Source organism: Hylobates moloch, unplaced genomic scaffold (genome assembly GCF_009828535.3).
Source record: "Hylobates moloch isolate HMO894 unplaced genomic scaffold, HMol_V3 SCAFFOLD_4, whole genome shotgun sequence".
Classification (NCBI taxonomy): Eukaryota; Metazoa; Chordata; class Mammalia; order Primates; family Hylobatidae; genus Hylobates; species Hylobates moloch.
In genome coordinates, this window is record NW_026652279.1 from 7,182,490 (window position 1) to 7,204,227 (window position 21,738).

The 21,738-nt window shown below is 38.6% G+C and overlaps 1 protein-coding gene across 12 annotated transcripts in view; it reads right to left on the reverse strand.

Moving 5' to 3' along the window:
* MAGI1 (membrane associated guanylate kinase, WW and PDZ domain containing 1) overlaps positions 1-21,738 on the reverse strand; it is a 685,843-nt gene that overhangs the window by 108,932 nt on the left and 555,173 nt on the right. For 6 of the 12 annotated variants that reach the window (XM_032149445.2, XM_032149449.2, XM_032149440.2 and 3 more), the window contains exons 4-5: positions 18,137-18,343; positions 9,828-10,029 (exon numbers count right to left, since the gene is read on the reverse strand). In XM_032149445.2, the coding sequence (XP_032005336.1) occupies positions 9,828-10,029; positions 18,137-18,343 (409 nt within the window). Of the gene's footprint in view, positions 1-9,827; positions 10,033-18,136; positions 18,344-21,738 lie in introns of all 12 variants that reach the window. The other 6 variants (XM_032149448.2, XM_032149446.2, XM_058437138.1 and 3 more) reach the window with 1 other exon arrangement.

A 21,738-nucleotide genomic window follows, 5' to 3' on the forward strand; every position in this document is an offset into this window, starting at 1 on the left:
ATCCTTTGGGTATATACCCAGGAATGACATTGCTGGGTCAAATGGTATTTCTAGCTGTATATCCTGGAGGAATTGCCACACTGTCCTTCCACAATGGTTGAACTAATTTACACTCCCACCAACAGTGTAAAAGCATCTCTCTGGCATCTGTTGTTTCTTGACTTTTTATTTATTTATTTATTTATTTTTTGAGACGGAGTCTTGCTCTGTTGCCCAGGCTGGTGTGCAGTGACATGATCTCAGCTCACTGTAACCTCCACCTCCCAAGTTCAAGCAATTCTCCTGCCTCAGTCTCCTGAGTACCTGGGACTATAGGCTCGTGCCAACACTCTCAGCTAGTTTCTTGTATTTTTAGTAGAGATGGCGTTTCACCATGTTAGGCAGGATGGTCTCTATCTCCAGACCTCGTGATCTGCCCATCTTGGCCTCCCAATGTTTCTTGTTTTTTTTTTTTTTTTTAAGACAGAGTCTCACTCTATCGCCCAGGCTGGAGTGTAGTGGCGCCATCTCGGCTCACTGCAAGCTCTGCCTCCCGGGTTCACAGCATTCTCCTGCCTCAGCCTCCCGAGTAGCTGGGACTACAGGCGCCCACCACCACGCCCGGCTAATTTTCTGTATTTTCAGTAAAGATGGGGTTTCACCGTGTTAGCCAGCATGGTCTCGATCTCCTGACCTCGTGATCCGCCTGCTTCAGCCTCCCAAAGTGCTGGGCTTACAGGCATGAGCCACCACGCCCAGCCTGTTTCTTGACTTTTTAATGATTGCCATTCTCACTGGCGTGAGATGGTATCTCATTGTGGTTTTGATTTGCATTTCTCTAACGACCAGTGATGATGAGCTTTTTTTCATATATTTGTTGGCCACATAAACGTCTTCTTTTGAAAAGTGTCTGCTCATATCCTTTGCCCACTTTTTGAAAGGCTTGTTTTTTTCTTGTAAATTTGTTTAAGTTCCTTGCAGATGCTGGATATTAGCCCTTTGTCAGATGGATAGATTGCAAACATGTTCTCCCATTCTGTAGGTTGTCCCTTCACTATGATGATAGTTTCTTTTGCTGTGCAGAAGCTGTTCAGCTTAATTAGATCCCATTTGTCAATTCTGGCTTTTGTTGCCATTGCTTTTGGTGTTTTAGTCATGAAGTCTTCAAAAGGTATTGCCTAGATTTTCTGCTAGTGTTTTTATGGTTTTAGGTCTTATGTTTAAGTCTTTAATCCATCTTGAGTTAATTTTTGTATAAGGTGTAAGTAAGGGGTCCAGTTTCAGTTTTCTGCATATGGCTAGCCAGTTTTCCCAACACCATTTATTAAATAGGGAATCCTTTCCCCATTTCTTGTTTTTGTCAGGTTTGTCAAAGGTTATATGGTTGTAGATGTGTGGTGTTATTTCTGAGGCCTCTGTTCTGTTCCATTGGTCTATATACCTATTTTGGTACCAGTACCATGCTGTTTTGGTTACTGTAGACTTGTAGTATAGTTTAAAGTCAGATACCATGATACCTCCAGCTTTCTTCTTTCTGCTTAGGATTGTCTTGGCTACATGGGCTCTTTTTTTGGTTCTATATGAAATTTAAAGTAGTTTTTTCTAATTCTGTGAAGAAAGTCAATGGTAGCTTAATGGGGATAGCATTGAATCTATAAATTACTTTAGGCAGTATGGCCATTTTCACAATATTCGTTCTTCCTATCCATGAGCATGGAATGTTTTTCCATTTGTTTGTGTCCTCTCTTATTTCCTTGAGCAGTGGTTTGTAGTTCTCCTTGAAGAGGTCCTTCACATCCCTTGTTAAGTTGTATTACTCAGTATTTTATTCTCTTTGTAGCAATTGTGGATGGGAGTTCACTCATGATTTGGCTCTCTGTTTTGCTACTATTGGTGTATAGGAATGCTTGCGATTTTTGCACATTGATTTTGTAGCCTGAGACTTTGCTGAAGTTGTTTACCAGCTTAAGGAGTTTTTAGGCTGAGACGATGGGGTTTTCTAAATGTACAATCATGTCATCTGCAAACAGAGATAATTTGACTTCCTTTCTTCCTATTTGAATACCGTTTATTTCTTTCTCTTGCCTGATTGCCCTAGCCAGAACTTCTAGGTGGTAAGAGAGGGTATCCTTGTCTTGTGCCAGTTTCAAAGGGAATGCTTCCAGCTTTTGCCCATTCAGTATGATATTGGCTGTGGGTCTGCCTTAAATAGCTCTTATTATTTTGAGATATGTTCCATCGATATCTAGTTTATTGAGTGTTTTTAGAATGAGAGAGTGTTGAATTTTATTGAAGGCCTTTTCTGCAACTATTGAGATAATCATGTGGTTTTAACATTGGTTCTGTTTATGTGATGGATTATGTTTATTGATTTGCATATGTTGAACCAGCCTTGCATCCCAGGGACGAAGCTGACTTGATCGTGGTGGATAATCTTCTTACTATGCTGCTGGATTCGGTTTGCCAGTATTTTATTAAGGATTTTCACATTGATGTTCATCAGAGATATTGGCCTGAAATATGTGTGTGTGTGTGTGTGTGTGTGTGTGTGTGTGTTGTGTGTGTGTGTGTGTGTGTGTGTGTGTGTGTGTTTCTGCCAAGTTTTGGTATCAGGATGATGCTGGCCTCACAAAAAGAGTTAGGGTGGAGACCCTCTTTTTCTACTGCTTGGAACAATTTCAGAAGGAATGGTACCAACTCCTCCGTGTAACTCTGGTAGTATTTGGCTGTGAATCCGTTTGATTCTGGGCTTTTTTTGGTTGGTAGCTTATTAATTACTGCCTCAATTTCAGAACTTGTTATTGGTCTATTCAGGGATGCAACTTCTTCCTGGTATAGTCTTGGGTAGGTGTATGTGTCCAGGAATTTATCCATTTCTTCTAGATTTTCTAGTTTATTTGCATAGAGGTATTTATACTGTTCTCTGATGGTAGTTTGTATTTCTGTAGGATCAGTGGTGATATCCTCTTTATCATTTTTTATTGTGTTTATTTGATTCTTCTCTCTTTTAGGGATGCCCTGGCCAGAGAGGAGGAATCTCCACCCCTTATTATCTTGAATGACTTTAGGGTCCATACTGATTCCTTATTTAATTCCTAATATTGACAATTTGGTCTTCTCTCATTTTTTCTTTGTAAATCTTATTAGAGGTTCTTCAATTTTTTTAATCCTTTTGAAGAATCAGCTATTTCTTTCATTGATTTTTGTCTATTGTTTTTCAGCTCTTGACATCATTGATTTCTCCTCTTATCTTTATTATTTCCTTCCATCTTTCTGAGTTTAAGTTATTCTTCTCTTTCCAGGTTCTTGCGTTGGGAGTTTAGATTGTTAATGTGAGACTTTTCCTTTTTTCTCATATATATGTTTAGAGCTGTAAATTCACCTCTCATCACTGCCTTGGCTGTGTTGCACCTATTTTAATGTGCTGTATTTACATTTTCATTCAGTTCAATTTATTTACTTATCTTTAATTTCCCCTGAGACTTCCTCTTTGACCCATAGATTATTTAAAAGTATGTTGTTTAGTTTGCTTCTCACTTATTGGAGATTTTCCTACTGTATCTGACATTAATATGTCAACTCTTGCTTCTTTTGATTAACATTTGCAAGATATATTTTTCCATCCTTTACTTTCAACATACCTATATTGTTACATTTGAAATAATGCATCATAGATAGCACACAATTAGGTCATGCTTTTTAATTCACTTTGCCATTCCCCATCTGTACATTGCTGTATTTAGTTCACTTTATTAAATGTAGTTATTGATATGTTAGGGCTTAAGTCTTCCATTTTGTTTGTAATTTTTCTTTTTGTTCTGTTTTTCTTTCCTCTGTCTTATTTTTCTGGCCTTTGTGTGGGTTACATGAATATTTTAGAATTCCATTTTTATATATCTACAGTACTGTTGGGTATATCTCCTTTGTATAGCTTATAAGTGGCTGCTTTAGGTACTACATTACATATGTATGCACACATTATATATATATATTATTTATAAATATATTTTATATATCTTATAGTCTACTGGCATCATCATTTTACCACTTTGACTGAAGTAGATAAACCTTATCTCCATTGATATTCTTTTACCCTGCCTCACTTATAATAAATTATCTTAAATATTCTCTCTACACACATTTAGAAACATTAAACAGTATTATTGTTGCTTCAACACGCAAACCTAATTTGGAAAATTTAAAGAGATGCCAATTATATCTCAATAAAAATGGGAAAAAAGAAAACTCAAAAGGTGAAGAAAAGTATTTTATTTATCTATAGTTTTACTTTCTCCATTCTTCTATTTTCCTCACTGTTTTTGTTTTTGTTTTGTTTTTTTTAGAATTTTGGTTTTGGCCAGGCGCGGTGGCTCACGCCTGTAATCCCAGCACTTTGGGAGGCCGAGGCGGGCGGATCACGAGGTCAGGAGATCGAGACCATCCTGGCTAACATGGTGAAACCCCGTCTCTACAAAAAAAAAAAAAATACAAAAAATTAGCCGGGCGAGGTGGCGGCCGCCTGTAGTCCCAGCTACTCGGGAGGCTGAGGCAGGAGAATGGCGTGAACCCCAGGGGGGGCAGAGCCTGCAGTGAATGGAGATCGCGCCGCTGCACTCCAACCTGGGTGACAGCAAAACTCCGTCTCGAAAAAAAAAAAAAAAAGAATTTTGGTTTTGTTTTAGAATTCTCTTTTTGTTTAGAGAACATCCTCTGGCCATTTATTGAGAGCAGGCCTGCTGGCAACAAATTTTCTTAGCTTTCTTTCATCTAAGAATATTTTCATTTTCCCTTGATTCCTAAAGGTTATTTTCACTGGATGTAGAATTCTGGGTTAATTCTTCTTTTCTTTCAGCACTAGAAAAATGCTATGCCACTTCCTTTAGGCCTTTGTTGTTTCTGATGACAAATATGCTGTCATTTTACTTGTTTCACTAATACACATAGGGTGTCATTTCTCATTGCTTTCAATGTTTTTCTGGTTTTAGTTTTCAAAAATTTGCCTATGAACGTGTCTTGCTGTAGTTTTCTTTGGGTTCAGCCAGCTTATTGAATCTGTAGGTTTATTTCTTTTGCCAAATTCAGAAAATTTTCAACCATTAGTTCTTCAAGTACTTTTCTTTTCAGTCCTACCCACTTTCTCTCCCCTGGGACTCCAGTGAAATAAATGTTAGAGATTTTGTTGTTGTTCCAAATGCCCCTGAAGCTCTGTTTGTTTCTTTGTTGGTTTTCTTCCCCCAGCTGATTTTCTCTCTATTGTTCTTATCGGGTAATTTCTTTTTTTTTTTTTTTTTTTTTGAGACGGAGTCTCGCTCTGTCTCCCAGGCTGGAGTGCAGTGGCGCAATCTCGGCTCACTGCAAGCTCCGCCTCCTGGGTTCACGCCATTCTCCTGCCTCAGCCTCTCCAAGTAGCTGGGACTACAGGCGCCCGCCACCACGCCTGGCTAATTTTTTTGTATTTTTAGTAGAGACGGGGTTTCACCGTGGTCTCGATCTCCTGACCTCGTGATCTGCCCGCCTCGGCCTCCCAAAGTGCTGGGATTACAAGCGTGAGCCACCACGCCCGGCCTCTTATCGGGTAATTTCTATTTTCAGGTCCACTGATTCTTTCCTGTCCCCACTCTCTTCTGCTGTTGAATCTATCTACTAAGCTTTTTGTTTCGGCTATTGTATTTTTCAGTTGAAAATTTTCTATTTGTTTTTAAATCTTCTATGGCTTTGCTGAGACTTTCTATTTTGGGCTGAAACATTCTACTTTTCTATTTGGCTTAAGCATGGTATAACTGCTTGCTGAAGTAATTTTATGATGGCTGCGTTAAAATCTGTTAGGTAATTCTAACAGTGCTATTATCCCTGTGTTACTATCTACTCATTGCCTTTTTTCACTCATTTTGATATCTTCCTGATTCTTAGGATAATAAGTGATTTTTTTTATTAACATGGACATTTTCAGTATTACATTATAGGGGTCTGGATCTTAAACCTTCTATTGGCTTTTCCTAATATGGCTGAAAAGAGGAAAGGAGGCTATCTGTTACTTTTAGGTGGGGTCTCCATTTGGCTTTTGTTGACACCGGAGAGGGGAATGGGCTCCTTCTTACTGCTGGGTGGGGATGGTGGCTTGAGCTCCCCACTAGGCCTTTGTTGATACCAGCTAGGCTGAGAGGGGAAGGACTATCTCACTGTTGCTCCCAAGCTAGCCTCTCTGACTCCTCAGGGAGAGGGTGGGCTCTTTACCACTGGATGGTGGTAAAAATCCTGATTCTCCTCTAAACCTCCTCTGACACCACACCAGTGGAGAGGAAGAGGTTGTTTCATTACTGGCAGGTGGGGTGGAAGTCCTGAGTTCCCTCAAGTGGTCTCCGCTAAATCTATGTGGAAATAAGGGGAATTTCCTTACTGCCTGGATGCAAAGTGCCAGCTCTACACTTGGCCTTTTCTGACGCCACCCAGCAGGGAGGTTTCAGCTCCTAATCACACAGCCTGTCAAGGATAGAAGTCTAAGCTTCTACCCTTGGGGCGTGGGACCACAGGTTTTTCTGTGCTGTTGCTGGAGAAGAATGGTTGTCGGATAAAAGTTTTCTGTATTGTAGGATGCCCCTTTCCTGACCCTTTGGCTAGAGAGAGCAGGCTTTTATTAGGGCTTTATTTGCCTCTATCTGTTGGCATTCCTGGGTTGCTGGCTCTTTAGCTTTAAGTCTGGACAAATGAAGTAAAACAGAAAGGGAACTCACCACCTAGTATTCCTTTGATCCCACGCTCCCTAGCCAGTCTGTCTTATTTGCTCTTCCTTTCAAAGTCTTCTTATGTTTGTTTTCTATACAATGCCAAAGGTTTATAAATCCATGCTTGATTTTTTAATGTTCTTTTAAATTTCTACTATTTCTTCAATTTCCCAAAAACTATAAAACAAATGTGTATATATTTGCATGTGAGTGTACACACACGTACATGCATAAACAAGGTAGATCTCGTTCTAATGCGGTTTAATTTGCTATTCAATGGAAGATATCCTAAAAAGAAGTTTTTCGGAATGAAAAACACATGAAAACAAAGTAACAAGTATATATAATTTAGGCTAAAATATAAATGATATGTATCTAATCACTTAATATATATGAAATTTGATAGTTGCAGCCCAAATCCCATAATTACCATAAGCCACATTTTTGCGTAAGTTTTCTACTAAACCTTAAGTAAATGAAACACTGGCTTCACATCAGCTAAAAGCTAAGTTATAAAAAGCAGGCAAATCACTACATTCCCTTGTAAGCCAGCCATAGTTTAGGAGGCCAGCATCCCGCTAACCATCAAGATATCCAACTTCCCTTTTTCCAATGTATCAAGTCAATCTTGAACAAAATTACTGGTACATTCTTTTCTAAGAATCTGAGTTTCACAGATTATTCTGTACCAGGAACACCTATTATCCTTCCCTTTTCTCGGCATAATTGTTCTTTACTAATGTGACATAATTTCAAAGGCAATTTATTGCAAAAGCTAAGTAAAAAATCCTGAGTTTATGGCTGGCATCCATTTTTATAACAATGTTTAAACTTCTCAGAATAACCACAGATAATGATGATGAAAATGGTAACAATAACAATAGTGATCACTAATTACTACCAGCCCAAGAACTTTAGCTTCTCTATCTCCTCTAATTCTTACAACAGTCTGACAAGGTAGGTACAATTCATAATATTCATGTCCTGCTTTTATATATATGTATAGAAAGCTGAGATGCAAGAGGTAAACTCAAGTTCCTAAGGTCAAATAACTTGTAAATTATGGAAACAACATGACCCTTTAGTTGAGCTCTTAACTAATACACTTCTTGACTCTCAAGAAAAGACTGCTTCTTTTATCCTTATCTTTAAAAAGCATTTGTCATTAACATGAAGACAGAAACATGGGTTGTCTCCTCCTCTGGCTGGAAAATAGCACAGAAGCTCTAATTCACTTATCTCAGAACTCTTTCTGGGTAGGTTCTCAAAGAGGGTATTCTTTTTTTTTCTTTTTTTTTTGAGACAGAGTCTTGCTCTGTTACCCAAGCTGTGCAGTGGTGCAATCTCGGCTCACTGTAACCTCCTCCACCTCCCAGGTTCAAGTGATTCTCCTGCCTCAGCCTCACAAGTGGATGGGACTATAGGCATGCATCACCATACCTGGCTAATTTTTGTATTTTTAAATAGAGATGGAGTTTCACCATGTTGGCCAGGCTGGTCTAGAATTCATGACTTCAGGTGATCTCCCTGCCTTGGCCTCCCAAAATGCTGAGATTACAGGTGTGAGCCACTGCACCCAGCTGTCAAAGAGGGTGTTCTGAGATCCAAGACTTTTCTCTAACTCTCATATGTTTAGAAAAATCATACTACCTAATTTTCATTGTTTTTTTCTAATTATAAAACATGTGCTAAGTATGCCAGGCTTGGTGACTCAAACCTGTAATCCCAGCGCTTTGGGAGGCTGAGGCAGGAGGATCACTTAAGCCTAGGAGATAGAGGCTGCAGTGAGCTATGATCATGCCACTGCACTCTAGCCCAGGCAATACAGGGAGGCCCCATCTCAGGAAGGGAAATAATAAATAAATAATAAATAATAAATAAATAAATAAATGTGTGTATACACACACACACAAAGTATAAAAAATTCACAACCCATACCAATGAAAAATGTGGTTAGAAAGTAAGCTATTTAGTTAACTCCAACCCAACTGTTAATAGATACTTCAAGAACTTTCTGTGTCTAGAACTTGATCTACATATTAACAGAAACAAATGTACACACAGAATAGATGTAGGATATGTGTGTATACATGTGTATTTTGCAAAATTGAGATCCTTCTCATAGTTTTCTGCAATATCCTCCCCTTTGTTATTGTTGACTTAACAGTAGATCAATTTCAATCTATACGAGTATAATAGATGAATCTGTGGTTTTATTTTTTAAAAAATTTAATCAGCCATTTTCTTTTTCTTTCTTAGTGGTATGTTAAAACGTGGTGAATCTCAATGATAGGATAATAAAGTCAAAATACTGCATTTAAAAACTGACTACTGTTGGTTAGGAAAACCACATTATCTTAGATTTTCCAGAATGGTTTCAAATGTAGGCATTTTTTTTTTTTTCCTTTTCAGAAAAGCTAGCATTTACATTTTATAAATCTGAAAGATTTTCTTGTCTGTCTGTTCTCAAACCTAATTCATACACACCTTGCACCATGTAAAAATATTAACTTGAGCGTTGCAGACCTAAACACAAAATTTAAAAAATGAAAATATTTATGACTCTGTGTTAGGTAAAGATTTTCTAGCTACTACAGCAAAAGCACAACTGACTAAAAAGAAAACTGATAAATCAGACTTTATCAAAATTAAGAATTTTTGCTATTTGAAAGACACAGTTGAAACAATGAAAAGAAAAGCCAGACTTGGAGAAAATGCATACAAATCACATATATGATAAAGGAATTGTATCCAGGATATATGAAGAAGTCTTAAAACAATAAGGACACTGCAGTTCAATTAAGAAAAAAAAAAAGCAATATATTTACTATTGTTAATGGTTAAATATGCTCTTTAAATATTATGTCATAATTTCTATATACCATAATTTAGTTGTCTAAACCTTTAGGGAAACGATTAACCTTATGCTTCCTCAAACTGTTGAGAATCAATAAGTAGATAATAATTAATTACCTTTTTATGCAAAACTTATTAAACCTTATTAAAAAATACCATCAGTGGGTGATCAATCCTTTAAATGTAATTTACACTGGCAGCTGCTAGACAGAGGGAAGGAAGGGAAAAGAAAGAGAGAGATATTTAGGTAGAAATAATGGTATACTTTACTCTATAAAATAGACTTCTCCATTTTCGGTATAGGCCATCTCCCAGTTTTCAGGTAGAGGACCTAAATTATCCTCTGCAGAAAGAGGTAGGTATTGAGGGAACTTCTGAGAAGGGTCCGTGATGGGAGCAGCGATGATGCTACTATTCACAGGTGGTAACGCTGTTTCTTGGAGAGTGTGCTCGTCTTGTTCACCAGAATCGGCTGCTTAATCATGTGAAGAGTTGAGACAGAGAGAGAAAGAGAGAGAGAGAGAAAAAAAAGGTATTCAGCAATCATACCCCATACCCGGGAAGTACGCAACTATACACATCTATATTCTTAAACACTGTTATCCTTTCCTAATTCCTGGCCATTAACTATTACTTCTATTTTATTTAGATGTCTGTCCCTTAATTAGAAAGCACTGAAATGATCAATGAAATTTATTTTACTTAAAAAGAAGGGAAAAAAATCCCAAGTAATACATTGCTCATCATCTTGGAAATGTCAAAGAAGAAACCAATTCATGATTCAAACTCTTAAACTAAGATAAAGCCATCAAAACACAGATAGATCTGCACCCTTATTCCATAGTATCATTTGATTTCATTATTCAGAAGATGTTTGGGCACAAAAAAGTATCCAGGGTGAAAACACAGACACAGTGGCATTATTACCCATTCTTGTATAAATGATTTTATAAGTTATTTTTATATTTGTATAAATATTTTTGGTAGACACTGGCAAAGATCAAAGAATGGTAAATTAAGCTGAAACGTATAAAAAAGTTTAGAATATGGAGACGGCTATACCAGTGACTCAGATTGGAACCTCTTTTGAAAAAGTTACGTTCCTGTGAAAACCAAGACAGTTACCCCCAGAACAGTATCATGTGGGCGGACTAATATACTTGAGTCTTAAAAGAAGGCTCGAAATACTTGAGTCTCCTTGCCTTCTTATTAACTAGAAACATCAGGGGCGATGTCATCAAAATATCCCCAAATGGCATTGTTGACATTCTGGTGGAATTTTTATAGAGGCCGATGATATTAAATGCCAATCTCCATGGGGCTTTAAAACTGAATAATCAGGGTATCTATCTCCCACAGTAACTCTGTAGACATTTCTGATTTAGCAAAAACAGACTGAAGAATGATAAAAGGCTGTTTTCAAAGCTTTCTCTGATGAGAAGCTCCCAATGACACACATGAGAGTAAAGGTAACCTAAAAGCTGGATGGAGGACGTGCCAAGCCGACTAAAGCACCACCACCAGCAACAATGTACCACCCTAGAGGTGGCTGCCTGTAGGTATTCCCAGCCCTGCATCTATTTGCTCTTCTCCTGCTAGCACAACTCAGGTATCCTTGTGGTGCTCCCCTCCACTGCAGGTCCACATGGTCCAGAAGGGAACCTACTCCTGGCTCCACATCATATTCCTTGCCAATCAGGAGTATTCTATCATTTTTGTCTTTGTTATTAGGTCAGGAATAGGTACATGATCTAAGGCAAACGAATTTGAATGTCAGACATGGAAGATTTACTGGAACCATGAAGCCAGAGGTGGTCACTTGACTGGATCCTATTTGCTAATAGGTTCTCATGCGGCAGGTGTTGGCAGCCATCTTGACATAGCTTGACATGACCTGCCAGAGAATTAAGCCTACATAGAAAAAAGGAGAGGTGACAGATGAAGAAAGTCATCTAATATCCCTGACTGAGCCTCTGATCTCTGATTTCATACCTGAAATCAAGGATGCCCTTCATTTTGATTGCTTGAACCCCCAAATTCACCTTCCTGCTTAAACCAATTTGAGTTAGTTTTGCAACTTGCATGCAAGAGTGTGGATTAATAGACCAACTATAAGTAAGGGAACAGAAAGGAATTAGGCCAACATAGAAGAACAATTTTGAAATTACTAATCAATAACAAAATAAATTCAAAACCCGGCAAGAATTAAAGGAGTCACCTTTAATTCTCTAGAAGCCAACAAATATTCATTTCTGGCGTATCTTTGGAAGGTAGACTTTTCACACTTAAGTGCATAAAAGAATCACCTGGAGAGATTATTAAAATGCATATATCTGGCTCTGTCCTCCAGAAAACAGGTTTGGGGTAAGGTTCCAAAATGCACACTTTTAAAGTACCCAGGTGATGAATATTCAGGTGGTATAATAACTACATTTTAAAGACAAAGACACTAAGAGTTCTCCTACGAACTAAAAGAAAAAATGATGTAGAAAACCAGTTGTTTAAAAAGTTCTAATTTCAGTTGGGAATTACTCTACCTGCTTCTTGGTTTGAACCTGCCATGTTCCAGAATCACTAGAACCTCCGGCTCCTAGGACAGGTGTTGCCTGGCCGCCAATGAGCAGAGAGTGGTGCAATCTCCGGCTACATACTCCTCCGTGCACCAGTGCCAGGCCAGAGATGCAAATGAGATGTGTAGAGAGTGGGTCTAGGCTGAAGGGAGCTGGGCACTCAGTGCCAGACAGTTTCTGCCCTGGAGGAGAGTGGACTTGCATTTGCCAAACTTCTGATTTTTCAAGACAAGCTGGAAATCTGTATTTTTATGTAAAATCTCCCAAGTTTTCAATCTTAATTTCTTTAAAAAATAATGCAGTATGACACCAGTGAAAAATGAAAGGTCATGATTATGGGCACTGACCCTGGAGCCACACTATCTGAGTTTGAATCCTGGCTTTACCATTTACTAATGTGGGCAAAGTACTGAACCTTGTGTGCCTTCACTTGCTTATCTGGAAAATGGGGACAAAAACAATCCTCACAGGGTTGTGGGGAGGATTAAATGGATAAAGCACTCAGAATAGTGTCTAGCACATACTGAGCCACAGTAGGTAGTTGCCAGCAGCAAAAGTACCTCTATCTTAATCAAAATTATGATTAATTTTGTCTTCAGGCCAGACCTGTCCCCCAGCCTGCAAATACGTTACAAATAGGTAGAAAAAGGATAGGTTATAACATCAGACCAGAGATCACAGTCTTGTCTGCTTCTAGCTGTGTGGCTTTGCCTTTCTGAGCACATATTTCTCGATCTGTAAAATGGGCATAATGTACATGGCATGAGAACAGAATTAACACATGCAAAGTGCCTGGCACCTGGGGCATGCTCAATGGGTGCTTGGGACTGAGATCTCTTATTAGAACTACAACTGTCCAAACTCAGTGAAAGCCTTCTCAATTAGGAGGCAGCAAACTGTCAGGATGATAAGGACAAAGAATAATTTCATTTGAAAATTTTAATTAACCTATTTTAATAGAAACTGGATATAACAGGAAAAGGGTAGTGCCAATGGGTGAGCCACTACATATGAAATGAGATGCACTCAATTTAACACTGAGTGTACACATGTTTACAAAAAAAAAAAAAAAGTCCTGCCAATGTTCCTAGACAATGCATGAAGGGAATATTAGCTCTCTGGGAAAATCTCTCAGTAATTTTAATTTCCTGGAGGAAAAAAAATCCCTCCAGCAACGAGATCTTACTTCAAATTATCCAAGTATTTGTTTTTATTTTATATGCTTTCCATATCTTCTTCTCAGCTCAAAAGAATCTGAATCTCATTCTCTCAAAGAAAATGGAAAGTCCAAAAATGAGCTGCTGGCACAGACACATGGCAGACTCAAGAATTCACAGCCTTAGTCATGGCTTTGACTCTGACACATGCTGTGATTTCAAAAAAGTCTTTTGTTGGGCATAGTGGCGTGTGCCTGTAATCCTAGCTATTTAGGAGGCTGAGGAAGGAGGAGTGCTTGAGCCCAGGAGTTTGAGACCAGCCTAGGCAACATAGTGAGACCACATCGCTACAAAAAAAATTAAAAAAAAGCTGGGTGTAGTGGCACCTGTCCATAGTCTCAGTTATTTGGGAGGCTGAGGTGAGAGAATCACTTTAACCTGGGAGGTTGAAGCTGCAGTGAGCTGTGATTGCGCCACTGCACTCCAGGCTGGGTGACAGAACTAGACCCTGTCTCAAACAAACAAACAAACAAAGAAACAAAACCTTTCATTTAATTTACCAAAGATTTAGGAGCACAGCCAACACTTTCTTACTAAAGGTTACCAGTGAATCCAAAGAGGACAGGTAGAATGGAATACTGGAACAAGATGGAATGGGGAGACAGGGAACCTGGTTTTATTGTTCAGTGGTGTAACAGGTACACAGTCCTTCAGGGTTCTCATCTGCAAAACTGGGAAGGTAATATATGCATTGCTTCTCTCTCAAGATTTTCAGGAGGTTTATGGGATACACGTAAAAATTGTTTGTAAAACATAAGTGAACATGAATGTCATTTTTATTCATAGTAAATCAGAAGCTTCCAAGCATGTATACACACACACACACACACACACACACACACACACTCTTGGGGACTTTTAAAGGTGACTTCAACAACATAAGCCAAGTCAAAGAAGATTTCTGAAGCTCGTTTTAAATTATACATGCTTTTAGGTTTATGTGTATCTCCCACTGTGTACAACCAATCATAATCTTTGAGGTCCATAAAGCTGATGAACTTGATTTAAAACACAAATAGCATAGTAGGTGTGCACTCAGGCTGTGGAATCAGACCTTCTGGGTTGCAGTGGCAGCTTTGACCCTCCCTCACCGGTTTTGTGATACTGGACCAGGTGTTTGACCTCCCTGGTATACGCATAAAGAACTCAGCAAAATACTTGCCATATAGTCCATACTTGAGAAATATTAGCTCTTATAGAAATGAGTATCTCTTAACATTCCAAAGCAATGCTTTATCACTCTCTACCAACAAAAAAGAAGTGTCAGCAACCTAATGTTTAATAATATCAGGGATTATTGGAAGAAAAAAGCCTAGAAACATGATTAAGTAATGTTTTGATGTCTTTCAGAGGTGTTCATGAATGAACCTGTTACTCTTTAGTTGTGGTGATTTGTTACACATTTTCTTTCTTCTTTCTTATTTTTGAGACGGAGTTTCACTCTGTCACCCAGGCTGGAGTGCAATGGCACAGTCTCGGCTCACTCCAACCTCTGCTTCCGGGGTTCAAGTGATTCTCCTGCCTTGGCCTCCTGAGTAGGTTGGATTACAGGCACCTGCCATCATACTCAGCTAATTTTTGTATTTTTAGTAGAGACGGAGTTTTACCATGTTGGCCAAGCTGGTCTTGAACTCCTGACCTCAGGTGATCCACCCGCCTCAGCCTCCCAAAGTGCTGAGATTACAGGCATGGGCCACCGTGCCGGCCCTTGTTACACCCTTTCTAAGTTGTCTCTAATAAACACAGTATTTTTGCAAAAGTCTTTGTTTGTGTATATAACTGTGCTTTGGCCAACAGTGTAACTCTACCTTCATTAAGCCCACATAGGAAGTGCTCTTTCTCAAGGGCTCTTTTTAGGTCCATAATTTGGGCACAATTTGTAGAAGACTGTCCCATTGCTTTGTGTTCAGTCAGTTCCATGGTGAGCATCTGGGATGACTGCTCACTGCTCAGCTTCTGCCTTAATCAATGACTGCAGAAAGGAGGGGTGGGCTGCCTTTCCGGGATGCTTCTGGCCAACAGGCTCCCTGATCTTTTGTCTGCAAACAGTCCCAACGTTACTTAGGCGTGTTATTGAGACATACCTTCTTCAAAACAGTCAAGCAAAAGGCAGCTAAGATAGAAACAGCAGCAAGTTATTAAAAATATCCTGGTAAATATAATTTTTAATGGCTTCATAATATTTCGACATTTTGATATGATGCTCATGCCTTTATCATAGCTGGCCCAAGCAGGAGCCAACACCTCATTATGCCACTGTCACTCTATGTGCAAACTGGCTGGTGGATTCCTATTTAATGTGGTTCAGAATACAAAATGCTTTGACACCACTAGTTTCACATACTTATGGACTGGGTAGTGTTAATTATTTGAAAGATTTGGCATGAGTTAGTGTATGACAGACTGTCAACTGTCGCAGGTGTAGTGTTATAAGCGAGGGGACAGTCAACATGCTCCATACATTGTGAAGAGGCCCCATCACGTGTATATCTCAAGGCCACTTTTTCCTCAGTGCATCCTATTGGCCTTCTTGGTATCAGACAAGAACATGAGGAACACAATCAGGTGCCACTTGGCTTTCTGTTTTGTGTGGAAACTAATTATCAGACTGATTTTGGCAATGATGATCTGGGCCCACAAGCTGTTCTAAGATGCCAGGATTTCAAGTGGGGATTTTATGGGGTCAGATTTTCTGAGGCATGGCTTCTAGAGAGAGAGAGATCGATAGTAGTTAGAAATAGGAAATTGCATCTAGACTTACAGTCATCTACCTCTATTTTGCTCCTTCTTTCTACCAAAAAATCTATTTAATAAATGGAGGACAAATACAGGTATACAAGCTTCTTGGGGACCCCCCAATCTGCTTAGCAGAACTGTTTTACTGCACACTACCCCCAAAGTCTTCTGTTTCTGTGACCACAACTATGGTTTAGGTGATACCATGATTTACTATTCTTCTTTATCAAAATATCAAGGCATTAAAGTATGAGATTGTTTGAAAGAAATGTTAACATGTTTTCATGATCTGTTTTCATTTTGGTAAGGGCCACTATAAACAGATGAAAGATTCCTAAATGAATGAAACCAGCTGATTTCAATTAAAACATTGGTACAAGGTAGCAAATTGCTTCTAGATATTACAACTATAGGGCAGGCACTGGCCTAACCCATTCTAATCGAGAAAATAGAAATTTTCAGGGAGTCAAATTCATACAGCTAAAAGGGGAAACTCAGAGATGATCCAATCCTAGCAAGTCATTTTACACATGGATGAGTTAGGCATAACGTTCCTAAAAAGACGACTACCAAGAGCCAAGCCAGGATAACAAACAAATCTCCTTTGTCTTTACCTAACACTTCGTGCACAAATGTTGGGCTATCCTACTGCTATGACAATAAACTCATCCAAAAAATTTTATTTCCATTTGATAAATTTTAGTCTTCTGAGCTTAGTTAATAAATTTTAAAAAACCTAAGTGAGGCCCATACAGGTTGCAAACAGCATTCATAAATAGCAAACTTTTCCTACATATTCTGTTAGAGTTCGTAGCACAGGGGAAAACAGTCTACTCATCTCCACCTTCACTGGGGCTGATGCTAATCAAACGACGACCAAAGTATGGCAATGTGAGAAAAGGCCACGATGGGAGAGGATAATCTCATGTGTTGAAAGTGGATAACTTATTCATAGCTATAACTCTAAAATATTAAAGGCAATATTTAAGTACAGGAACAGAAGAAATAAGGTGTTCTTCTAATCCACAACACTATAGACTGAAGTTACTCCTATCTTACTCAGCTGTTACATTTGGAGTTACTATGTAAGGTCAAATACTCACATAGTAAAAAACATTCTTGAGCTCTTCTGGGTCACTGCACTAACCCAAGGAACACACAACATTATTATTATTTTTTTTTATTTTTTTATTTATACTTTTTGAGACAGAGTCTTGTTCTGTCACCCACGCTAGTCTGCAGCGGTGCAATCTCGGCTCACTGCAATCTTTGCCCTTCAGGGAACACACATCATACCCTGTGAATGGTGCCCCCTGGAGGTGTGCAGTACTCAGCCTGTATGGCCTTACCCAAAGGCCTTGTCTTTGAAAATCCCTTCATAAAATACAACATACCTAAGCTCGGAGGTAGACAGCCCTGAATATAGATAAAATATATATAATATAGTCAGTAATACATAGGCTATATAATATAGAATGCATATATAGGCTATAATGTTAGAATTTTACTTTTCCATCTTTCCCCCTTTTAAGGCATATAGCAATTTTGAGTAACTTAACTGAACACATAATATCCTTCCATTATATCTCTGCTTTCAAAGATATAAAAGGATGCTGCTGGCCTTCTATACAGCATCGACTGACATTAAACTGATAAAACACATTCTCATATTTTGCTTCATAGCAATCAGCCATAATGATAGAGATGCTGCCAGTTACTCCCCCAAAAAAATCAATGAACAAAATACAGATATTTATATACATACATCATTTTGAAGAGAAAGAAACCATGCTGATTTCTCGTTTTTCTTCTTCATACATTCACCCCCAGCTCCTTTAAGGTATTCTGGTGAAGTTAAAATATTCCTGTAAAGGGGCATGAAAAGAAGACCAGGGAAAGGACCATCTCTTCTGCAAGCACTGTGTGGTCCAAGTTTGAATTTTGGCGACCCTACAAAATCCCTCTTGAGAACAGCATCCTTTTCAAAACTCTATGCAAAAGCCTCCTCATCATCCCTTCCCCAGGTCCATTGAGGGCAACATGGTCTGACCTTTACCTGTAAAGCTGCTGTTCATTTCAGGAACGTCATCCTCCTCCTCATTCTCCGCATGGACTATGCCAGCATTTTGCATATCATTGTAGGACTTGGTTCGCTTCGGGGTCGACTGCTTAGAGCCAGACTGAAGGCTGTGCAAGGCATCCGTCGTGATCACTTTCCCACTGACTGGCTGGCTAGGAGGCTTGGGTGTCCCATAATAGTTTCCTAGGTGATGGAGAGACACATTTGCATGTTTCAAAAGGAATACTTTGTTTTTTTTTAAGACTTCACTTCCAAATCTCTAGGCACATTAAAAAAAATTAAACTAGAAAACCAGAACAAACTGTATTTTATTTCTGGGTTAGAAAAGATGTCTTTCCTATCCCGCTAGACACAGTGATTTCAGATGGGAAGAGGAAAGCTGTATTGTTTTAGTGCAAAGAACCTACTAGGGCTAAAAACAAAGGAGGCTATGGTGAATAGTAAACCTTCCTCCTCATTACATTTGAATATCAATTGGTCATCTTTTTACATATATGCACCAGCATAATGCTGAATCCAATTTAGAGCAAGCCTCACAGAAGATAAAAAATTCATTACTGCCGGCATCCTTACAGGCCTAAAAAGTTGAGGTCACCTTCCCTTAATAAGGGGACTCGTCAAGAGGGAACCAGGGCAATATTTAAAAAGGAGGACAGTAAACCCCACGTGGCGCGTCTTTAGCTGAATGGCAGGCTTGACTCTGAATAGTGCGGGGTAGGAACAAACCCTTGCCAAGCTTTAACAGAAAACCCTGTGTCAATGGTGGCACCCAGTATCGGTCACTCTTCCATTAGTGGCCCATCTTCACTTTCAGCCACTCTTTCCCAGTTTGATTTAGGTCCCACTATAGTGTGCTATGTGATTCTCACTTACACATAAATAGATTTTTACATTTCAATTTTTTTTATTTTAATAGATACATATATTTTTAATTTGCCACAGAGAAATCTCACTGGTAAGTTATGATAGCAATATGAAGTTTGCCTTTAGAATTTAAGAAAAAAAGCAATACTTTAAAAAATTGACATATTTTTCACTTGAAGTTTAAAAAGACAGTTTTATATAATAAGAAATTAATCAGCTGAATACATAATAGTGATGGTAGTAATAAGAGTTTCCTTTTGAAAAGTTAAAAAGTAAGCTATTTTTTAAAGTTATTTTAAAGATAACATTAAATAAATAATACGTGTTCTCATATGAGCAAAATCATAAAGGGTGGTTCATCAAGATCAAAGTTTGAAAAACACAGTTGATAATCAATAACATTCAGTGGCTACATGATAAAAGACATCAACCTTAGAATGTCATCGATCCATTTACCACTTCACATCTTTTAGAGTATGGCCAGGATGATAGGAAATGATTTTGAGATGCTGAATCAATCCTAACTAATGTTTGTAATTCTACGCTTAGTAAAGCAGAATTTGTAAATAATAATAAATCCTGTACACACCGTTTCTTCCCAAGGATCCAACCCCATTGTCTAACCTCAGTACATATTTACATAACAAACACATTTTATTACACAAGCACAAAACAAACAAACAAAAAAAACGCAAAAGGAGACAGTAATAGCCTGGTCTCCGTGAGATATACAGATAATAAAGAATTTGCTTCTCAGCAGGTACAGTGGATCACGCCTATAATCCCAGCATGCTGGGAGGCTGAGGCGGGCTAACCACCTGAGCTCAGGAGTTCAAGACCAGCCTGGGCAACATGGTGAAATCCCGTCTCTAAAAAACATACAAAAATTAGCCAGGCTTGGTGGTACTCTCCTGTAGTCCCAGCTACTTGGGGGTGCTGAAGAGGGAAGGATTTCTTGAGCCTGGGAAGTCGAGGATGCAGTAAGCAGAGATCATGCCACTGCACTCCAGCCTGGGTAACAGAACTAGATACTGGCTCAAAAAAAAAAAAAAAAAAAATTGCTTCTATCATGCTTTATTCTTATAAATAAAGTTTCTTTTCTTTTTTTTTGAAATGGAGTCTCGCTGCATCACCCAGGCTGGAGTGCAATGGCACGATCTCGGCTCACTGCAACCTCCACCTTCCAGGTTCAAGCGATTCTCCAGTCTCAGCCTCCCAAGTAGCTGGAATTATAGGCATGCACCACCATGCCTGGCTAACTTTTTTGTATTTTTAGTAGAGACGAGATTTTACCATGTTGGCCAGGGTGGTCTGGAACTCCTGACCTAAGGTGATCTACCTGCCTCAGCCTCCCAAAATGCTGGGATTACAGGCGTGAGCCACCATGCCTGGCCAATAAGGTTTCTTTTTTAAGAGAAAAGTTTTAATATTTTTTAAAACTTTTTTTGAATCATCAAAATTTATAGAGCTACACACCCACTTTCTTTGAGTGTAATAGTCTGTATCAGCAGGAAAACTCAACATACACATTTTTTTAAATGCAGTACATGAAAGAGCACCACGTCCAAACTTGAAGAGTGCCAGGTAGAAACCTGATACGCACATTCTGGTGCCTTATACTCAACTCAATCATGCAAGTGTTTTCATAGGAAGTAATCTATCCATATCTTCAAAAATCTTCTTTCAGGTTTCCAACTTAAAGGCGCTAGAATTGAGTCAAATCAGCTTGAAGAAAGGCATCTCACATGTGTCTTTAGGGGCTAACACTTGAGCAAAGAAGAAATTAGCACGTGTCAACCAAGAAATGCACTTAATCTTGCATTTCTAAAGAGGTTGTATCAAAGGATGTCTCATGCCTTCATTGAAGGTGTAAGTAACTAGGCCAAACTGTTAACTTTCTCATTAACTGAAGACTCTTTAGTGAAGTTTAGGAAAGTATGATGGTTAACTATCTTAAAAATAATCTGCACAGTGAGAAAAAAAGGAGAGAGACAAAGCTCTAACGAATTTAATTTTCATTCCTTAATCATTATTATATCAAGACATCATGTACATTTTCAAGTTAGATGTTAAATTAAGGCCAATGTCTATAAATAAGAAACTTCTACTGAAAGATGTAGAACCCCTCCCTCGTAACTTTTATATGCATAATTTCCTAACCATATCACTCAGTTTCAGCGCCATTAAACTGAAGTAGCATTCATAAAATTATTAATCATTTAAAATCAATGAAAACTTCAACATCTGCATTTATGGCAGAAATAATAAGTGCTTGGAAAATAAAAGTTCCACTTAAATTTGACAAATATGTGTGGATTTTCCATTAGGTACCCACCCTCGCTTTTCAAGTGCAAAATCTTTCTTAAGTTGATAAATGATTAGCAGATTTGTTAATGCAATTACATACAACCCAAAACAATCCACTTGTTCACAATGGTTTCCTGTTTCTGAAAATTAGTTTAACATTGACTGGAGGCAGATAAAGTAGATAGTATTAGGTTGAACCACATGAAATTGCTGTTGTAGAAGATATAAACTGTCAAACATAAGCAATTTCACTGGCTTTAATCTAATGAGTCGCCCATGAGCAATACTGCAGAGTCTTGGCACACCATATCATGGGGTAAAAGGCTTGGAAGAGACAGCTCAGAGTTGAAAGCCCACTACTAACCAACTAGCTGTGTGACTCTGGGCAAGTGTTTGTCCTCCTTTAA